The 16745-nt window shown below is 31.2% G+C and overlaps 1 protein-coding gene across 8 annotated transcripts in view; it reads right to left on the reverse strand.

Moving 5' to 3' along the window:
* Positions 1–16745, reverse strand: part of LOC127707937 (multiple PDZ domain protein-like) — a 189105-nt gene that overhangs the window by 166452 nt on the left and 5908 nt on the right. For all 8 annotated transcript variants that reach the window (XM_052212723.1, XM_052212752.1, XM_052212715.1 and 5 more), the window contains exon 4: positions 14553–14841. In XM_052212723.1, coding sequence (XP_052068683.1) covers positions 14553–14841 — 289 coding nt within the window. The remainder of the gene's footprint in view (positions 1–14552; positions 14842–16745) is intronic.

Genomic DNA, 16745 nt, shown 5'->3' on the forward strand with positions numbered 1-16745 from the left:
CTCAACGCTAGAATCTTAATTAAGTAGTAGAAGCAATTTATAAACGCTTACAGGCTGCAAGTTTGAAGGTCTGCTGAACATAATTTGATTTTTAAAGCCAAAATTGATGATGAAAGCCGAGTCAATATGTACAGATGTAAGCACAGGAATTTTCTTATTAATCAACATATGTACTTAGTATATTAACAGTAGTTATGTTGTGATGTAATTCTTTGGCTCAATAAAATAAAAAGTCATCAATAGACAACATGTACAGGTAAAATAGAAATATCGGTATACGGGGGAGGACTTGATGGCTTAAAGTTCTGCTGTATAAATCATTAATGTCATTTTCTATATATAAAGGAATAAGTACATTTTGGGACTTTTTTAGCCCTCTAAAAATCTCCAAATAAAGTTTTTTTTACAGTATTGCATGAACAGAGCAATGAATAAATTAAAGGCAAATAATCAAGGAATTAAAATACACTTCAAATCTTCTTCCAGAGTTGCATTGGTGAATGAAAAAAATAATTTTGAAACACCTTTTTTGCCACAGGAACCTTCCCTTTTTTATTTCGGGATCCACACATTTGAGGTACAACCTTAAGAGGAAGTCTAGGGTTTTGTCTGGACTTCATTGATCTACCAAAGACAATTTTTTAAAAGGTGCTGACTCATATTCAATTGGATGTAGACAGAAATGACTAAGCTATGTCTTAGCACCAGGAATTACTTAAAAAAAACTTGATGATGCCATTAAAGTAGACCATGGTACATTGGTGTAAGCAATCTAGCTTTGTAAGTTATAGTATTGGATTTAGAATGTGAAGATAAAACATGTACTGTAGCTATATTAGTTTGTCTAGCTTATTCAATACAACTAGTTGTGCTACCATAAGCAAAACAGTATCAACATAGCCATATTCTTCTGAAATGTTCCTTTCCTTGATTTTTACAATAGCCTAATGCAAAATATGATAATAGTATTAGGAGATTTTGGATATGGCATGTAATTAGAAACAGTATTCTACCTATTTTGAAAAGACAATTTCATCATGATTTTGAAGAAAACAGACATAAATTGTTAAGAGATGGCTAAGCAGATTTTTAGTAGATGGCTTGACAGCCAGACTAATAAACAACAAATTTACATAACTAAATCACATGCATCCAAGAAATTATGTTCACTGAATGGACTGTCTGTCAATTTGTTAAAACAAATACACGATAAGTGACTTTTTTGGGTGTTAAACTGATCTTATTACAAAAGACAAGTGATCAATACTAATTGCCCTGTTTATTGGTTTTTATGTTCGTCTTGCTGCATTGCTACAACTTTAAAAGTTTTAATAGCATCTGAGTGAGTTTAGGGTTTCAGGGAAAATGGTTCTAACTAATCGTAATTAGCCAAGCTTCATGTAGTTCAGAGAACAGTAAATTGGTATCGTCAATTCAGAAATTATTGCGAGGTTTTTATTAAGGATGTTCGCTCCTCTTGTTTTTGAATTTTTGCCAGATATTCGGAATACTCTGGTTTTATCCATGTAGTGCCATAAAAATTTTTGCCCACTAACCCCTACTTTTCTTTCCATAATTTGATTACCGGTACATATAGTTTTAAATGTCATCTTTGAAAATCTTATAAAATCCTTGTTATTTTTTCATCGTTTTTGAAAGAAAAAAGGTGCCAATGTTAAAAGTATGAAAAATCTAGAGAGAATTATTTCCCGCCAAATTTTCAATGGCTTATATCTCAAAAACAAGCACACGGACCCTTCATTTTTTTTCTGCTTTTTTAGCTTCTTTATTCAATACTATCAATTTATAACAGTCTTTTAAAAAGCTTGTTATTTTGAAACAGAGTAGCGAACATCCTTAATACAAATAATGCAACTGGGAGAGGATCGCAATAATAATAACTCACATTCTGATATCCGATACTTATATCTGTATGCAGATTTTCCTGAATTCCCAATAGTTAATTCCACATTTTGACCTTTCTTCAAAATCGCAATAATAAATGCATGCAATAATATCTGAATTTACAGTAATTAATATTTTATTTCACCTTCATGTAAAATGTTTTTCCTAAAAAAATTAGTGATTTAGAAATAAGATATTCAGGTACATGTACAAGCTGCAAGGCCTGATTGTAAAATAGATAAAAGTATGACTAAATATCAAGGTTATAGTTTCATTCTGCACTTCATGTAACAAACAGTATGTAATTAACCTCTACTGCACGTTGTATTGACTTTTGTTGAAGAAACTATTTACAAGTAAATTTGTAAATATTTGTATTTTACATGTAAAACAACAGAGCTATTAACCCATAATTTTCTTTGGCAAACAACTTTGAATTTCACTGCTTTTTGTTTATTTACCAATTGGAATACATTTTTCAAGTGCTATTAAATAATATCAACTGATGTTTGCAAACCATTACATTCCAGAATTTCTTCAAGCCTTATATTTACAGATTTAATAAATGTTTTGAACCTTCATGCGTAAACAGATTTTTAAGTTTAACTTCATTTGTGAACATAGTTGATTGGTTGAGATACTTTTGTAATAAATGTGTCAAATCAAATTGTATGCACCAAAACATGGTAGCATATAATTTTGTCACCTTTGAAAGTATGCAAATGAGATAAGGTCTGCTTTACCTTGAGACTTTTTAGAAGGAATGATTAACTGATGACTAAGGCCAATAAAATCAAGACAAGTGCATGTACCAAGAAACACAATAGAAATGACAGGCAACAAAAAACTATTCCTGAAACTCACTCCAGAATTATAACAGACAGACATAACCTGGTATTGAAACTCAATACACTGTGTCAATCTTTACCTAAACAATCAACATAGCATTGAAGACTGTAGTATTTATTCATGAAACTAATATCATAGAAGGAATAGACTATTGAGTTACCTAGTCCTGAAAATCAAACAGAAGTTGCACTGGACTGCAGTAGTACTAGTCTTGCCCTAAACCTTACATCACAGCAAAAGTTAACTGTGACAGCCTAGCAGTAACATGAATCTAACAGCTATAACATGAATCTAACAGCAATAACATGAATCTAACAGCAATATCTTGAATCCAACAGCAGTAACATGAATCTAACAGCAGTAACATGAATCTTATGGCTAACATGAATCTAACAGCAGTAACATGAATCTAACGGCTAACATGAATTTAACAGCAGTAACAAGAATCTAACTACAGTAACATGAATCTTACAGCATTAACATGAATCTAACAGCAGTAACATGGATCTTACGTCTGTAACATGAATCTAATTGTATTATCATGAATCTAACAACAGTAACATGAATCCTACTATAGTAACATGAACTATACAGAAGTATCATGAATCTAACTACAGTAACATGAATCTAACAGCAGTAACATGAATCCATCAGCAGTAACATGAATCCAACAGCAGTAACATGAATCTTACAGCTGTAACATGCATCTAACTACAGTAACATGAATCTTAAAGGCAGTAACATGAATCTAACAGCAGGAACATGAATCTAACAGCAGGAACATGAACCATACAGAAGTAACATGAATCTAACTACAGTAACATGAATCTTAACGGCAGTTACATAAATCTAACAGCAGTAACATGAATCTAACAGCAGTAACATGAATCCAACAGCAGTAACATGAATCCAACAGCAGTAACATATATCTTACAGCTGTAACATGCATCTAACTACAGTAACATGAATCTTAATGGCAGTAACATGAATCTAACAACAGTAAAATGAATCTAACTATAGTAACATGAACTATACAGAAGTAACATGAATCTAACTACAGAAACATGTATCTTAACGGCAGTAGCATGAATCTAACAGCAATAACATGAATCTAACAGCAATAACATGAATCTAACAGCAGTAACATGAATCTTACGGCTAACATGAATCTAACAGCAGTAACATGAATCTTACAGTTGTAACATGCATCTAACTACAGTAACATGAACCTAACAGCAGTAACATGAATCTAACAGCAGTAACATGAGTCGAACAGCAGTAACTAGAATCTGCATAGTATAAAAATGACAAATTACAAAAACAAATACCTGAAACTTGCACCATAGATTTTTTTAAACATTGTATTCTCCAAAAATATTATCTTGAGCAAAGCTGTTGATGTTATTCCAGAAATATGTGTTTTATGCTCTTTGACTTCTATCATATGTTTACAACACATGATTTAAGTAGCTATCACCCGATTTTTATTGTATCATTTAAGTAGTGTTGGCTTGGCAACTAAGGTCTTAGAAAAAGAATTAACAGTTCCTTATTCTCAAATTAAGGTATCTTGTAATTTTGGTATGACTTCAGATTGCCTTACTGTTAACCAATTTATTTTTGTGAATACTTTGTTTCTCTATTACCCTTTATTTTCTTGATTTTCTAATTTTCTTGATGCATTTATATAAAAGAATATAGATATAGAAGATAAAATTTTACAAAATCGAGACAATTTATATGTGCACTATTTTCCTACTCATGAAAGTCACGAAAATAAATGATTCACGAACATTAGTTGGTTTACAGTATTTTGAAAGAACTTGTCATTTAAGTGGTTCCATGAAACTAGCCTCATCATGACTTTGTATCTATACAACAGCCAGTTCAATGTCTATTATAGCTGTCTAAGTTTTCTGTTGTTGACTTTAGTATACTCTTGACATTTCTAACCCTAACCTACAGAGCTCTGATGAGGTGATTCACTTTAATTTATCTTTGGATTCCAGCCACTTTATTGAGATGATTGATACAGTAGATACTGTGGTGTTTCCCTCAAGGTTACATTCTGAAATCTTGCACTTTTGATCTTTACTTTTATAATGAAATGGTTCTGTTAGATTCATTTGTTTGGAAGGTAAATCAAATATTGCTGAAATCATACCACATCTTCTTATTTTTATATTTCTATACACATTTACACATTTTTGAGGAGCATCATTTAAAAAAAACAACTAGTTTTGTTTGTTGTTTTTTTGAACAATTGGAAATAAGGATATGAAGTATATAAAGGTGAAAAATCAAATGAAATACGAAGAATCAACCAATATATTATAGAAACTAGGCTTAAATTGCTGTGGTTCATCAAGAGTTTCTGCATGGTCTTCACTGATGAACTTTTGATATCATATCTTATGGCATGCTGAAAGGGCCAACCTTTGATCAATATTATGAAAATTAATAAAAATGAGTGTGGATATAAGATTCTATCTGTTTTTTAATGAAATAGCTTTTGATTGGAAATATATACTGTGTAACTCCATATAATGTGTAGCACCTGGAGCCTTAACCTTTTGAAACCTTGAACTCAGGTTATCAAATTATTCTCCCAGGAAATCTATTTAAAAGGGAAAATTCAATTCATTTGACAAACTTTTAAATTTCCATATAGATTTATTTCTTGTCACATTTTGTATCCTCAGAAATGATGTTGAAAAAGCAGTCAATAATTATGACAGCCTAAATTAAAAATATACTATAATATCCTTTAGAAAATGGTATGAAACCACATCAAAGCAAGCTGGTTTAGGCATGTAGAGAGAACAAGGATAATGCATATGGACAAGATAAAACATTAATTATTCCCTTGTTAAGAATAAATTGAGATGTTGGGTTTATTTCAATGAGACAGCAATCAAAAAGGTAGACTCAAGCTTAATTTCAGTTCCTGATTATTTTGTTTCTTTTATAACCCCTTTTCAAATGTTCTGTTATAAACAAGTGTTTGCCAGTATACTAAGTTACTAACACCGAGTGATCATTACCCTGGGGCAGTCAGTTAACACATAACAGATTGTGTCTAAAGAGATTGTTTGTGGAAGAGGATAAATTGTAGAAAGTCTACCTAGTATCTGGACGTAAAGAGGTCAACATAGAGTTTTCAACAATAGACAAGTTCTATACAATATGTAAAGGTTGAAAATAGCCCAAATCAAAGTTGGAATTAAATTTAACAAAGACCATACGCCATCAATTCCACATTCCCTAAACTTGTTTATTTCATTTTCAATCTTAAAAATATCTGCAATTGTATGACTAACAACTGACAACATTTGGTTTTTTTTTTTAACTTTGTGCTTGAGGTAAAATTAACATGTGCTATACAAGAAATTTGTGCAATTATTTTTGTGTTTAGATAATCATCCTTCAGACTAAAATAGCTTCGTTTCTTAATATAAACAGGGATGTTACAACCACTAATTATTGTGGTAAAACTTGAGAATATTCCAAAATAACAATTCAAGATGCAAGAATTCCAAAAATCCAAAATAACACCCAAAATTGATTTCATTGCATGAAATTGTACAAAAATTAAAGAGTAGATAAAATGTATACTTAAGAAGATAATGGCTTACAACTTTTACATGGTACATGTAGTCTGAAATTAAACATGGATATCCAGTTACTAAAACATTATCTGATCATATCTGCAACCTCCATTACCCAAGCTGTCAGTGATCAACTTCAATCATAACATGCCAAAATACATCTATAACCCTACCTGTTTTTAAGAGCTTATCCGAGGAAACATGGATGAATTGTACACACATTCCAACACAAACATAACGGTTTAATTAGCACTAGTCATCAACACAAACACTTAGATCACCTATTAATTAGATTTTTTTTATAGATCCAGGGTAATAATCCATATCTAATATCGCAACATTAATAATTCCATTGGCAAGGTCTGCCTGCAACAGACTGTGGAAAATGCTCAAATTTTTACAACCTGGCAATCATTCTAAATTTAGCTGACACATTGATGAAAAACAGTAGATTTTCCAATCATCTAATTTAATTAAAACACTCTACTGTAGCTGGAGAAATGATTGTCTTCGGTTAATGGGTTAACTCTCATTCCCAATATAATCTGTGTTAAACAGACTGATTCCTAGAGAGGACTAGGAAAGCACTGTTCTTATTACTGCCTTTTGTGTACACAAACATGTATTGAGATTTCCAATATCGAATCAATAACATAGTTGTCTTTTGATCGGGAATACTAAATGTGTAACATTCACATTTAGCTCTTATTGATAGAACCATGCTACAACTGTCAATAGATAGAAATTGTGTCAATTTCACTTTTTTTTATTTGAGGACAATTTAAATAGGCCGGTATTTTTATTGACGCCTGTTAATTTATTTCCAATTTTCCCTTTTGAAATTGCTGATTTAATGGTAATTTTATGCCATCAATAAAATTGTAAAAATTAATAGATGAATACAATATAAAAGGACAGACAGAAGCCGAACAGCTGTGAAGTCCATCTGATCAATACTATTGATTGATAAATGATGAAGAGCAATAACCAAGGGGAGTAACTCAATTCTTACAACATAACTTAATATTCATAAACTTGACAACATCTGATTAAAATATAGATATTGATTTGTTTTGTTTGACGATAAATTAACAAAGCAGAGTTGGTAAATGCTAAGTTAACAATTAAGAGTTTTTAAAACATAAGTTTTACATCCTCGTTTAGCTGTAAAATGTACAGGAATGAATTATAAATTTGTAAAAAAAAAATTTCAAAACTAGAAAATAGGATCAAATTATTTTTGAAGTAGGCAAATTATTTTAAAAGCCTATATTAATAGCTGCAAATTAGATTTGAGGCCACCATGAAGTAAAACTTGAGATCAAATCTAAAAATCATATCTAAATACTTAAAATATACACAGGCAAATATTCCTCATGGAAAGTCAGCAATAAATAAATTTTTAGATTCTTTTATCAAATCTGTTGATGACCTTCACCAAAAAATGTTAGGAATCATTCAGAATTAAGGCAAAATGTAAAACAAAATATTATAAAAAAAAAATTATGGGGATTGTGTCCACATGTGGACACAGATGATGCCCCCGCTTGCATATCATATAGTTATAAAGGGACATAACTGAAGAATGGTAAAAGTGACGCTACCCAAATTTGAACTTGATCTGAGTTTCATGGTAATAAGCATTGTGTGTAAGTCTCATAACATTTGGTTGAGGCTAACTTAAGTAGAGAACAGAAACTAAAAAAATGCTCCGCTGGGCCCAGCTTGATACGACCGCAGAGGTCGAACCCTGAACAGTTGGGGCAAGTATGGACACAACATTCAAGCTTGATACAGCACTGAATTTGGATTGTAATTAAATATTTGACACAGCATAGGTTTCTGACACAGAATGAAAGTGGTCTAAGAACTTAAAAATTTTTAATTCACCTATTCAAACCATATCATTATTATTTGCTTTTATATATAAATCAGAAATAACCAATTTAAAATGGAAAATTTTAAAGAAAAAAAAGGAAAAAAAAATCCCCCCCCCCCAAATTTTTTGAACCCCCTTATGATTCACTACCCCCAAACTCAATCCCAGCCTTCCCTTTGTGGTATGGTACCTTGCAGTACAATTTCAGAGCGATCCATACACTTACACACAAGTTATTGTCTGGAAACTAGAAAAATGCTTATTTTTGGCCCCTTATTCCTAAACGTTTTGGGCAATTACCCCCAAACTCAATTCCAGCTTTCCCTTTGTGATATGGAACCTTGTAGTACAATTTCAGAAAGATCCATACACTTACACACAAGTTATTGTCATGAAACTAGAAAAATGCTTGTTTTTTGCCCCTTTTTTTGCCCCTAATTCCTAAAATTTTGAGGCAATTACCCCCATAATCAATCCCAGCATTCCTTTTGTGATATGGAACCTTGTGGTACAATGTCAGAGAGATCCATACACTAACACACAAGTTATGTCTGGAAGTTACAAAAATGCTTATTTTTGGCCCCTTTTTGGCCCCTAATTCCTTTACTGTTGGTATCATAACCCCCAAAATCAATCCCAACCTTCCTTTTCTGGTATTGAACCTTGTGGTAAAATTTCATAGAGATCCATTCACTTAAACTAAAGTTAGAGTGCGAAAACCAATGTGTCTAAGGACGACGCCTGACGACGACGACAACGACGACAACGTCATACCAATATACGACCACAAAATTTTTTTTGCGGTCGTATAAAAATTACTTGTATAATGACATTGATATTTTTCGAAATTACATTTAGTTAAGACAAACTCAAGTAAGAGAACGGAAACGAAAAAATTCAGCAATTTTTACATTTGTAAAGGGGCATAACCCTAGAACGGTAATCAAAGTGCTTGTAAACACTGAAAGGTAAAGATTGCTTTAATTTATCAGTAGGAAGTAAAATTAAGTATTGCATTGTATAAAGCATGTAAAGCATTGGTTGTAGTTGATTCAACTACCATTATGCACAAAAAAAATAACTCCAATTTTCAAAGAAGACTTTAAAATATTTTTAGAAATGAAGGGTAAAAATTGCTTTAATTTATCAGTGGAAGGCAAAATTTAACATTGCATTGTATAAAGCATTGATTGTAGTTGATTCAACTATAATCATGGACAAAGGAAGATAACTCCAATTTTAAAAATGACTTGATATTTAGAAGAAAAAAAAATAAATCAACAATTTTTCCATTTGTAAAGGGGCATAACTCTCGAATGGTACAAGTGACGCCACCAAAGTTGAAACTTGATCTATGTTTTGTGGTAATAAGCATTGTGTATAAGTTTCATAACATTTGGTTGAGGCAAACTTAAGTTAGAGAACTGAAACGAAAAATTTACCAATTTTTCCAATTGTAAAGGAGCATAACACTAGAACGGTAAAAGTGACGCCACCAAAATTCAAACTTGATCTGTATGTAGTGGCAATAAGCATTGTGTATAAGTTTCATAACATTTGGTTAAGGCAAACTTAAAAGTTAGAGAACGGAAACCAACTCTGGGACATACGGACGGACGGCCATACAGACAGACAAGGGTAAAACTTATTATTTCTTATGCAGCAAAAATACTGCAATCTGATTGGTTAATTACCCCGGTGTAAATAACACCCCACCCTTGTTCACCCCAGGATAAATAAAATTTTGCCAAAAAATAAAAAAATATAAAATTTTGCTAAAAATAAAGAAAAAAAATAAAATGTCAAAAAAATAAAAAAAAAATAAATAAAATGTCAAAATAATAAAAAATAAAAAATAATTAAATTTGAGGACAAAAATTGAAAAAAATTAAAAACAAGAAAAAAAATATTTAAAATTTTTTTTTCTCAAAAATTCAAAAGAACACAAAAATTTTCTGAATTTCCCAAAAATAAAGAAAAAAAGTATTTGACAATGCGCAGCAACATTGACGTTGAAAAAATGTTACACTGGAAATTTTTCATTACCATTTTTCAATTTTACATCCTGGTTTAAAAATGAGTAAAGGAATTGTTCATAAGAAATAAATTCGGTATCTTGGTGTTATCAGGGGTGAATGGAATTTTACACCGTTGTTGAAAATTCATACACCCATTAGGCTGCACCTCAGGGTGTATGAATTTTCAACAACGGTGTAAAATTCTGTATACCCCTGATTACACCAAGATAACTTATAATGCCCCCTCCGCTACGGCGGGGGTATAAAAATTACATAAAGGTGGGCAAAAAAATTAAGAAAAGTTTTTTATTAACTTTTAAGAGTAAAATTAATCATATACTACTTTTTTCTAGAACTTTTAGAAAGCCTTGATTTCTAGTTGGACTTCCTGAGAAAAATGTGATGCAAATTTCATAAATTGCCACTATTTGTTAGAGTACATAAGTATTTGGTGAACAGGAAGTTGATGAGTGATGAATCTGAAAATGCATCACACAGTATATCATGAGCATGCTCAAATGAAGCTAGATGCCAAATTTTAGGAAGCTCTTATTTGCTGTTTCAGAGAAAAAAATTGACCAAAATTTTATGGAATGTTGATACATAATTCTAATTTATGGATCATTCACTTATTGATATCAATACTATAAATTCAGAAATTATTGCATGAATTTATTATTGCCATTTTTGATGAATGAACAAAAATGCAAGATAAATTATTGCAATTTCAGGAAAATCTGCTTAAAGATATATCAGATATCAAAATGTGAGTTCTTATTATTGAGATACTCACCCAGTAGCATCATTCGCATTAATAAAAACCTCGCAACAATTTCTGAATTTACAGTAATCAATTTTTTTATCTCAGGAAAAAAAGGGATTAAATTCCAAATGTAGTCATTTTTTATTAATGAATTTTACTGAATTCAAACAGAATTTTAGATACTACTTATTGAAATTGTAAGATACATTTCTTCAACTATCCAAGCATTTATAAATACAAATAAAAAATAATTTTTGATAAAAAAATTTATTTCAAAAATTGGTAAGGGGTTCAGTTTATCAGTAAAATATAGAATTTAAATTTTTTTTTTTAACTTTTTCTTTAGATGCTATTTCTTGGTCTTGAAGATTAGCGTCTGTCCAAGTTTCATTACAATCCATGAAGGTTTACAAATTTATCATGTCAAAAAAATTTAATCCAAGACTGTCTGTAAATGTTAACTGTAAAAAACGAAGTCCATCTATCAGAAAAATACTAATTAAAAAGGGCAATAACTCAACCAGGAGAAAAGCTAAAATCGTGAAAATTGAACTTGACCTTCATTTAGTCACAGGAAACAACATATCTAAATTTGTTTGCCATACATCACCAAATCAATAACCGATATTTCCTTCGAAAATCCAGTTAAAAATGAAAAAAATATTTTCAAAGGTTTGCTTCAGACATTATCTCTTAATCATTAAAAGCTTCTGCCAAAGTTTCATAAAACTCTATGAAGGTTTGACAAAGTAATTGATGTGTAACAAGCTTTAACCCCAGACTGTATCTTCTTGTTAACTGTAAAAAATACTAAGTCTATTTATCAGTAAAATACGGAAAAATGAAAATAAATATTTTTAAATTTTGCTCTGGATACTGTATTTTGGTCATAAACAAGATTCTGTCCAAATTTCATAAAATTCCATGTTGGTTTGACAAAGTTATTGATGTCTAAAAAAAACTTAAACCACAGACTGAACCTAAATGTTGACGCTTCAGACGGAATCTTGGATCCCTATGCCTCGCTTTCGCGACATTTATAGGCTCAACAAAAAAGGATAAATAATAGAACTAACATATAAATTCAAGTGTTACAAGGAAAAATCTTTCACACCAAGAATATATGAAAACTGTATTAAATTTAACTATTCAATGCTTTTATCTGAATATATGTCTTACATGTAAAGTACAGTCAACTGCCCTTGACAGGGGATGTAACTCTGGAAAATGGAAATTGGTGAAATCATTGAAGTGTCCCAATTGTCCAGATTGTCTGACTAGTATGATTTCAGCTTATGATGTTCAATTAATTGCAGAAAGAAAACATGAGCTCTATTTAGTTATAATGAAGCCATAATTCATTTACTTTTTATGGATTTATACCTTTGACGGGTCCTCCTTACAAATGTAGCTTATCTACCATGAATAGGACTAATGATGAATAAGAATGATCACTAAAGTGATCAGTTTAATGAGGTCAGACTATAAGCGATCAATCAATAAAGAATACAAATAAATATTTGGTGTGAAGATGGTATTTACCTTTGCTATATTTTAGAAATATTACTTTGATTAAGAATATTTTTATGTACTAAACTATCTTTATTTGTACACTTATGTATATTGAATAAAATTTGAAAGATTTCAAAATAAAAAGAAATAAGTCCTCCTAAATTTCTTATTTTCCTTTTTATTTTGAAAGAACTTGAAAAGTTCAGCTAAATGTAGAGGATGCTTGAGTGAAATTTACACATAGTATCACAGTTTCTTTTTTAAAGCAAGATCAATAACGTGTCTGGACCTGGGTCACTTCATGTACATGTATACTGAATTTGAAGCATAACAGATCATTGCCTTACATAGAAGCCAATAAAAGTTTGATGAAAATTTCCTTGTACATTGAGTGTTGTAAAATTTCCAACTATAGGCAAACAGGAATTAGCTGAATGGCTTCATGGTACTGCTCAATATAATAAGGCTCCAGAGCAAATATATTACCATTTCCTTACATTGAAGCCAAGAAACTAAACAAAAGATTTCGACCCCAGGTCTTTTGGACAAATAGACAAACGGATGGATGGAAGGAGTGGAGCAGTTACTAGAACTGCTTTCATTGTTGGCAACACAGGTACAAAAGTAAACATTCTCATTGGTGTGTTGTCAAATATATGATGAAGATAGCACATTAATGTAGTACACTTCAGGAGTCCACTGACATTCTACACTTCAAACATGAACTGTCAGTTAACAGAATCCATATCAATGTATCTGTTGGCAATTTTCATATGTCATGACCAAAATTTCTTCCCCTTAAGGGCTTGATCTCCCAGTGGTCACCTTGATGGGTTTAAATGTCTTAGTTACAAATGCAAGACATTATAAACAGTATTGAAAATTTATGAGGTTTGCTAGAAGAAAATTTTGTAATCCTGCTTATAAGGTTATTAAATATTGTAAAATTTTGATAAATCAAATAAATATATGACCAATACTTTCTCTTCAAAATACCTTAACCAAAACTTTCTTCTTTCATATGGTGTGTACTACTCTTATGTGCACTTTCAATGAAATTCATTAGACATTTCAGAAGTTGGACTCACAAAATTATAACAACATGATGGAGGTTGATTTCCAATCCTTTGCATGTTATTCCCCTTTCTCTTTCTAAAAACTGGACCTTAGTGTAACAGTTATGCAAAAATATTGACCAAAATGACATACATGTTAGATGGAGGTACATCCCTGTCCTAGATATATCCATTAATAAAGGATCATTGTATTGACACTTACAAATTAGGAGAAATCTACCTTGACTAGATTCATTCAAAAATGAAAAGAAAAAACATAACATGTAGGTAACCCTATGTATCCTGTATTAACTGCTGACCTTGCAGTAATCACATCAATGAATGAATCCCTTACCTTGCAACAATCTCTCTTGATTGTCTGTCCTTTTTTAATGCCTTATCTTGCAGCAAATCTAACATGCTGCATATCTTGTGTAAATCCCTTACTTTGCAGTGATCCCCTTAGGCTGTATATTCTATAACAATCCCTTACCTTGCAACAGATTCTACTAGGCTGTATATTCCATATGAATCCCTTACCTTGCAACAGATTCTACTAGGCTGTATATTCCATATGAATCCCTTACCTTGCAACAGATTCTACTAGGCTGTATATTCCATATGAATCCCTTACCTTGCAACAGATTCTACTAGGCTGTATATTCCATATGAATCCCTTACCTTGCAACAGATTCTACAAGGCTGTATATTCCATATAAATCCCTTACCTTGCAACAGATTCTACTAGGCTGTATATTCCATATGAATCCCTTACCTTGCAACAGATTCTACTAGGCTGTATATTCCATATGAATCCCTTACCTTGCAACAGATTCTACTAGGCTGTATATATCATATGAATCCCTTACCTTGCAACAGATTCTACTAGGCTGTATATTCCATATGAATCCCTTACCTTGCAACAGATTCTACTAGGCTGTATATTTCATATAAATCCCTTACCTTGCAGCAATTCCACCAGGCTGTATATCCTGTATAAATATTCCCGATTCAGCATTATCCTTCTTCTTCATTCCAACCACACTGAATCCCAAGCTACTATTCTCTGGCTTAAATAACTTGATAGTTTCCACATCTCTTCCTTGAGCTGATCTTTCAACAGCCCTTTGAAATTCCACATCGTAACTAGGCATGGCAATAGGTCCATCAGACACTGCATAGGTATCAGCAGTTGTATCATTAAAACTAGGATTTGTGATTCCATCAGGAGGTACATTTAAGATCAATTCTCCTGTAAATATAAGGCTGAATTTGAAACGTCTACGTCATTTGATCTTTGATGGATAGATGTCTCATTGGTAATCATACCTTATCTTCTTATTTTCATATTATACTTTGACTGCTTTAATGTTCTCTCATGAAGAAGTTATTGATGCAGTTTCATGTTGACATCATGAATACTTTTCTCATAAAATGTACATGTTTAATCAAATCTAAATGTTAACCTCAATCCTAAGTGACTCCAAAAATAAATCAACTATAAAGTTAGGATCAAACAATTTTTACATAAATTCATGATGCTTTCATTAATTAAGTTTCACATCCATTTTACAACTGTTGTATGATTGAAATTTCAAATCAAAAGTACACTTTTCTGTGAAAAATTAACATCACATCCTGTCCTTCAGTAGCAGCAATTGTCTATTGGATCTCTTTTGTAGGATTTTCTATTATAACTAAGTTAACATGGAAATTGCCATGCTTGATGTCAGTTGGAATGAATGAAAATAATTTTTCAAGGTTATCATTTATGTTTAACGTTTAAAGTAAAGTTTGTTTGCAAGAATTTTCTTTTTACATGATTTCAAGAATACAGTACTTTTTAAGTTTTAGTTGTTACTAACTGTAGTGACTAAGCATTTTTTTTGCTTGTTTCTGGATTTTTAATTATTTTCATTGGGAATCATAAATGTATTTCAGGTCATCAATGGTAGATAATATAATCGAATAAAGTATCTGTGTAATTTCATACTTTGAACTACTAGTGTTACAGATATATATATATATATATATATATATATAACAGAGTTATCTTTCTTTATCCTTTGTCAAATTAAAGATCATAGTATTTTATTCTCGTTCAACACTTACTACAATACAAATCTACACTTCATTTTGCAAAATGAGAAAAAAAAAACCTTTGTAGAAATGATATAATATGTGCTCAAATTACAATGGCAGGTGACATGTCATACAGAACTGCTTCTATGGTGAAATCCTAAGTCTAAATCAGTCAACTTTCTAGTATTTTCTAAAAAAAATCTTTAATTTTTATTAAATAATGTTTTATATGATACAAATTATAACAAATAATCTAATAATTTGATTAATTTACTATCTTTTAAAGATTTGAACTTTTGACTGCCAGACCCTTTTTTGTGTGCATTTTTCATGAAAGAAAATCTTGACACGCCAGCGGCTCTTTTCACAAAAAATCTTAAAGAGTAAAAATACTCGTAAGTCATACACATTTCAGTATAACTTACGATCAATTTTAATCGTAAGATTTTTTGTTAAAATCAGATTTAAATGACTTATCATGAAAAATTGTGCATTTAGGTATTTATGTTGCATTATTGTGCAGGAATAGGAATAAACATTTGACAGATTTAAAATGGTAGTAAAATTCCATGTATGACTCTTATTTGATTTTTATACGCCCGTCAAATTTTTGACGGGACGTATTATGTTATACAAATGTCCGGCGTCCGTCCGTCTGTCTGTCCGTCTGTCTGCCCGTCTGTCCGTCCGTCTGTCTGTCCGGCGTAAACATGTCGCACCGTAACTTGAGAATGACTTATCCAAATTTCATGAAACTTAACATAGTTGTTTCTTATGATGGTCAAACGATCTGTATACTTTTTGAGTTACGGGACTTAGTAACTAAAACAGGTGTGTGTTTTTTTTCACATGTCGCGCTGTATCTCAAAAACAATTTATGATTATTGCTTAAAACTTTACACACTTCTTAGTTATATTAATCTTAAGATCTGTATACTTTTTGGTGATGATTCAAAATTTTATTTTTGAGTTATTGAGTATTTTGTTAAAAAGGGGGAGGGGTTTTTCACATGTCGCGCCGTATCTCAAAAACAGTTTATGATTATTGCTTAAAACTTTACACACTTCTTAGTT

The sequence above is a fragment of the Mytilus californianus genome, unplaced genomic scaffold (genome assembly GCF_021869535.1).
Source record: "Mytilus californianus isolate M0D057914Y unplaced genomic scaffold, xbMytCali1.0.p SCAF_1, whole genome shotgun sequence".
NCBI classification, from domain to species: Eukaryota; Metazoa; Mollusca; class Bivalvia; order Mytilida; family Mytilidae; genus Mytilus; species Mytilus californianus.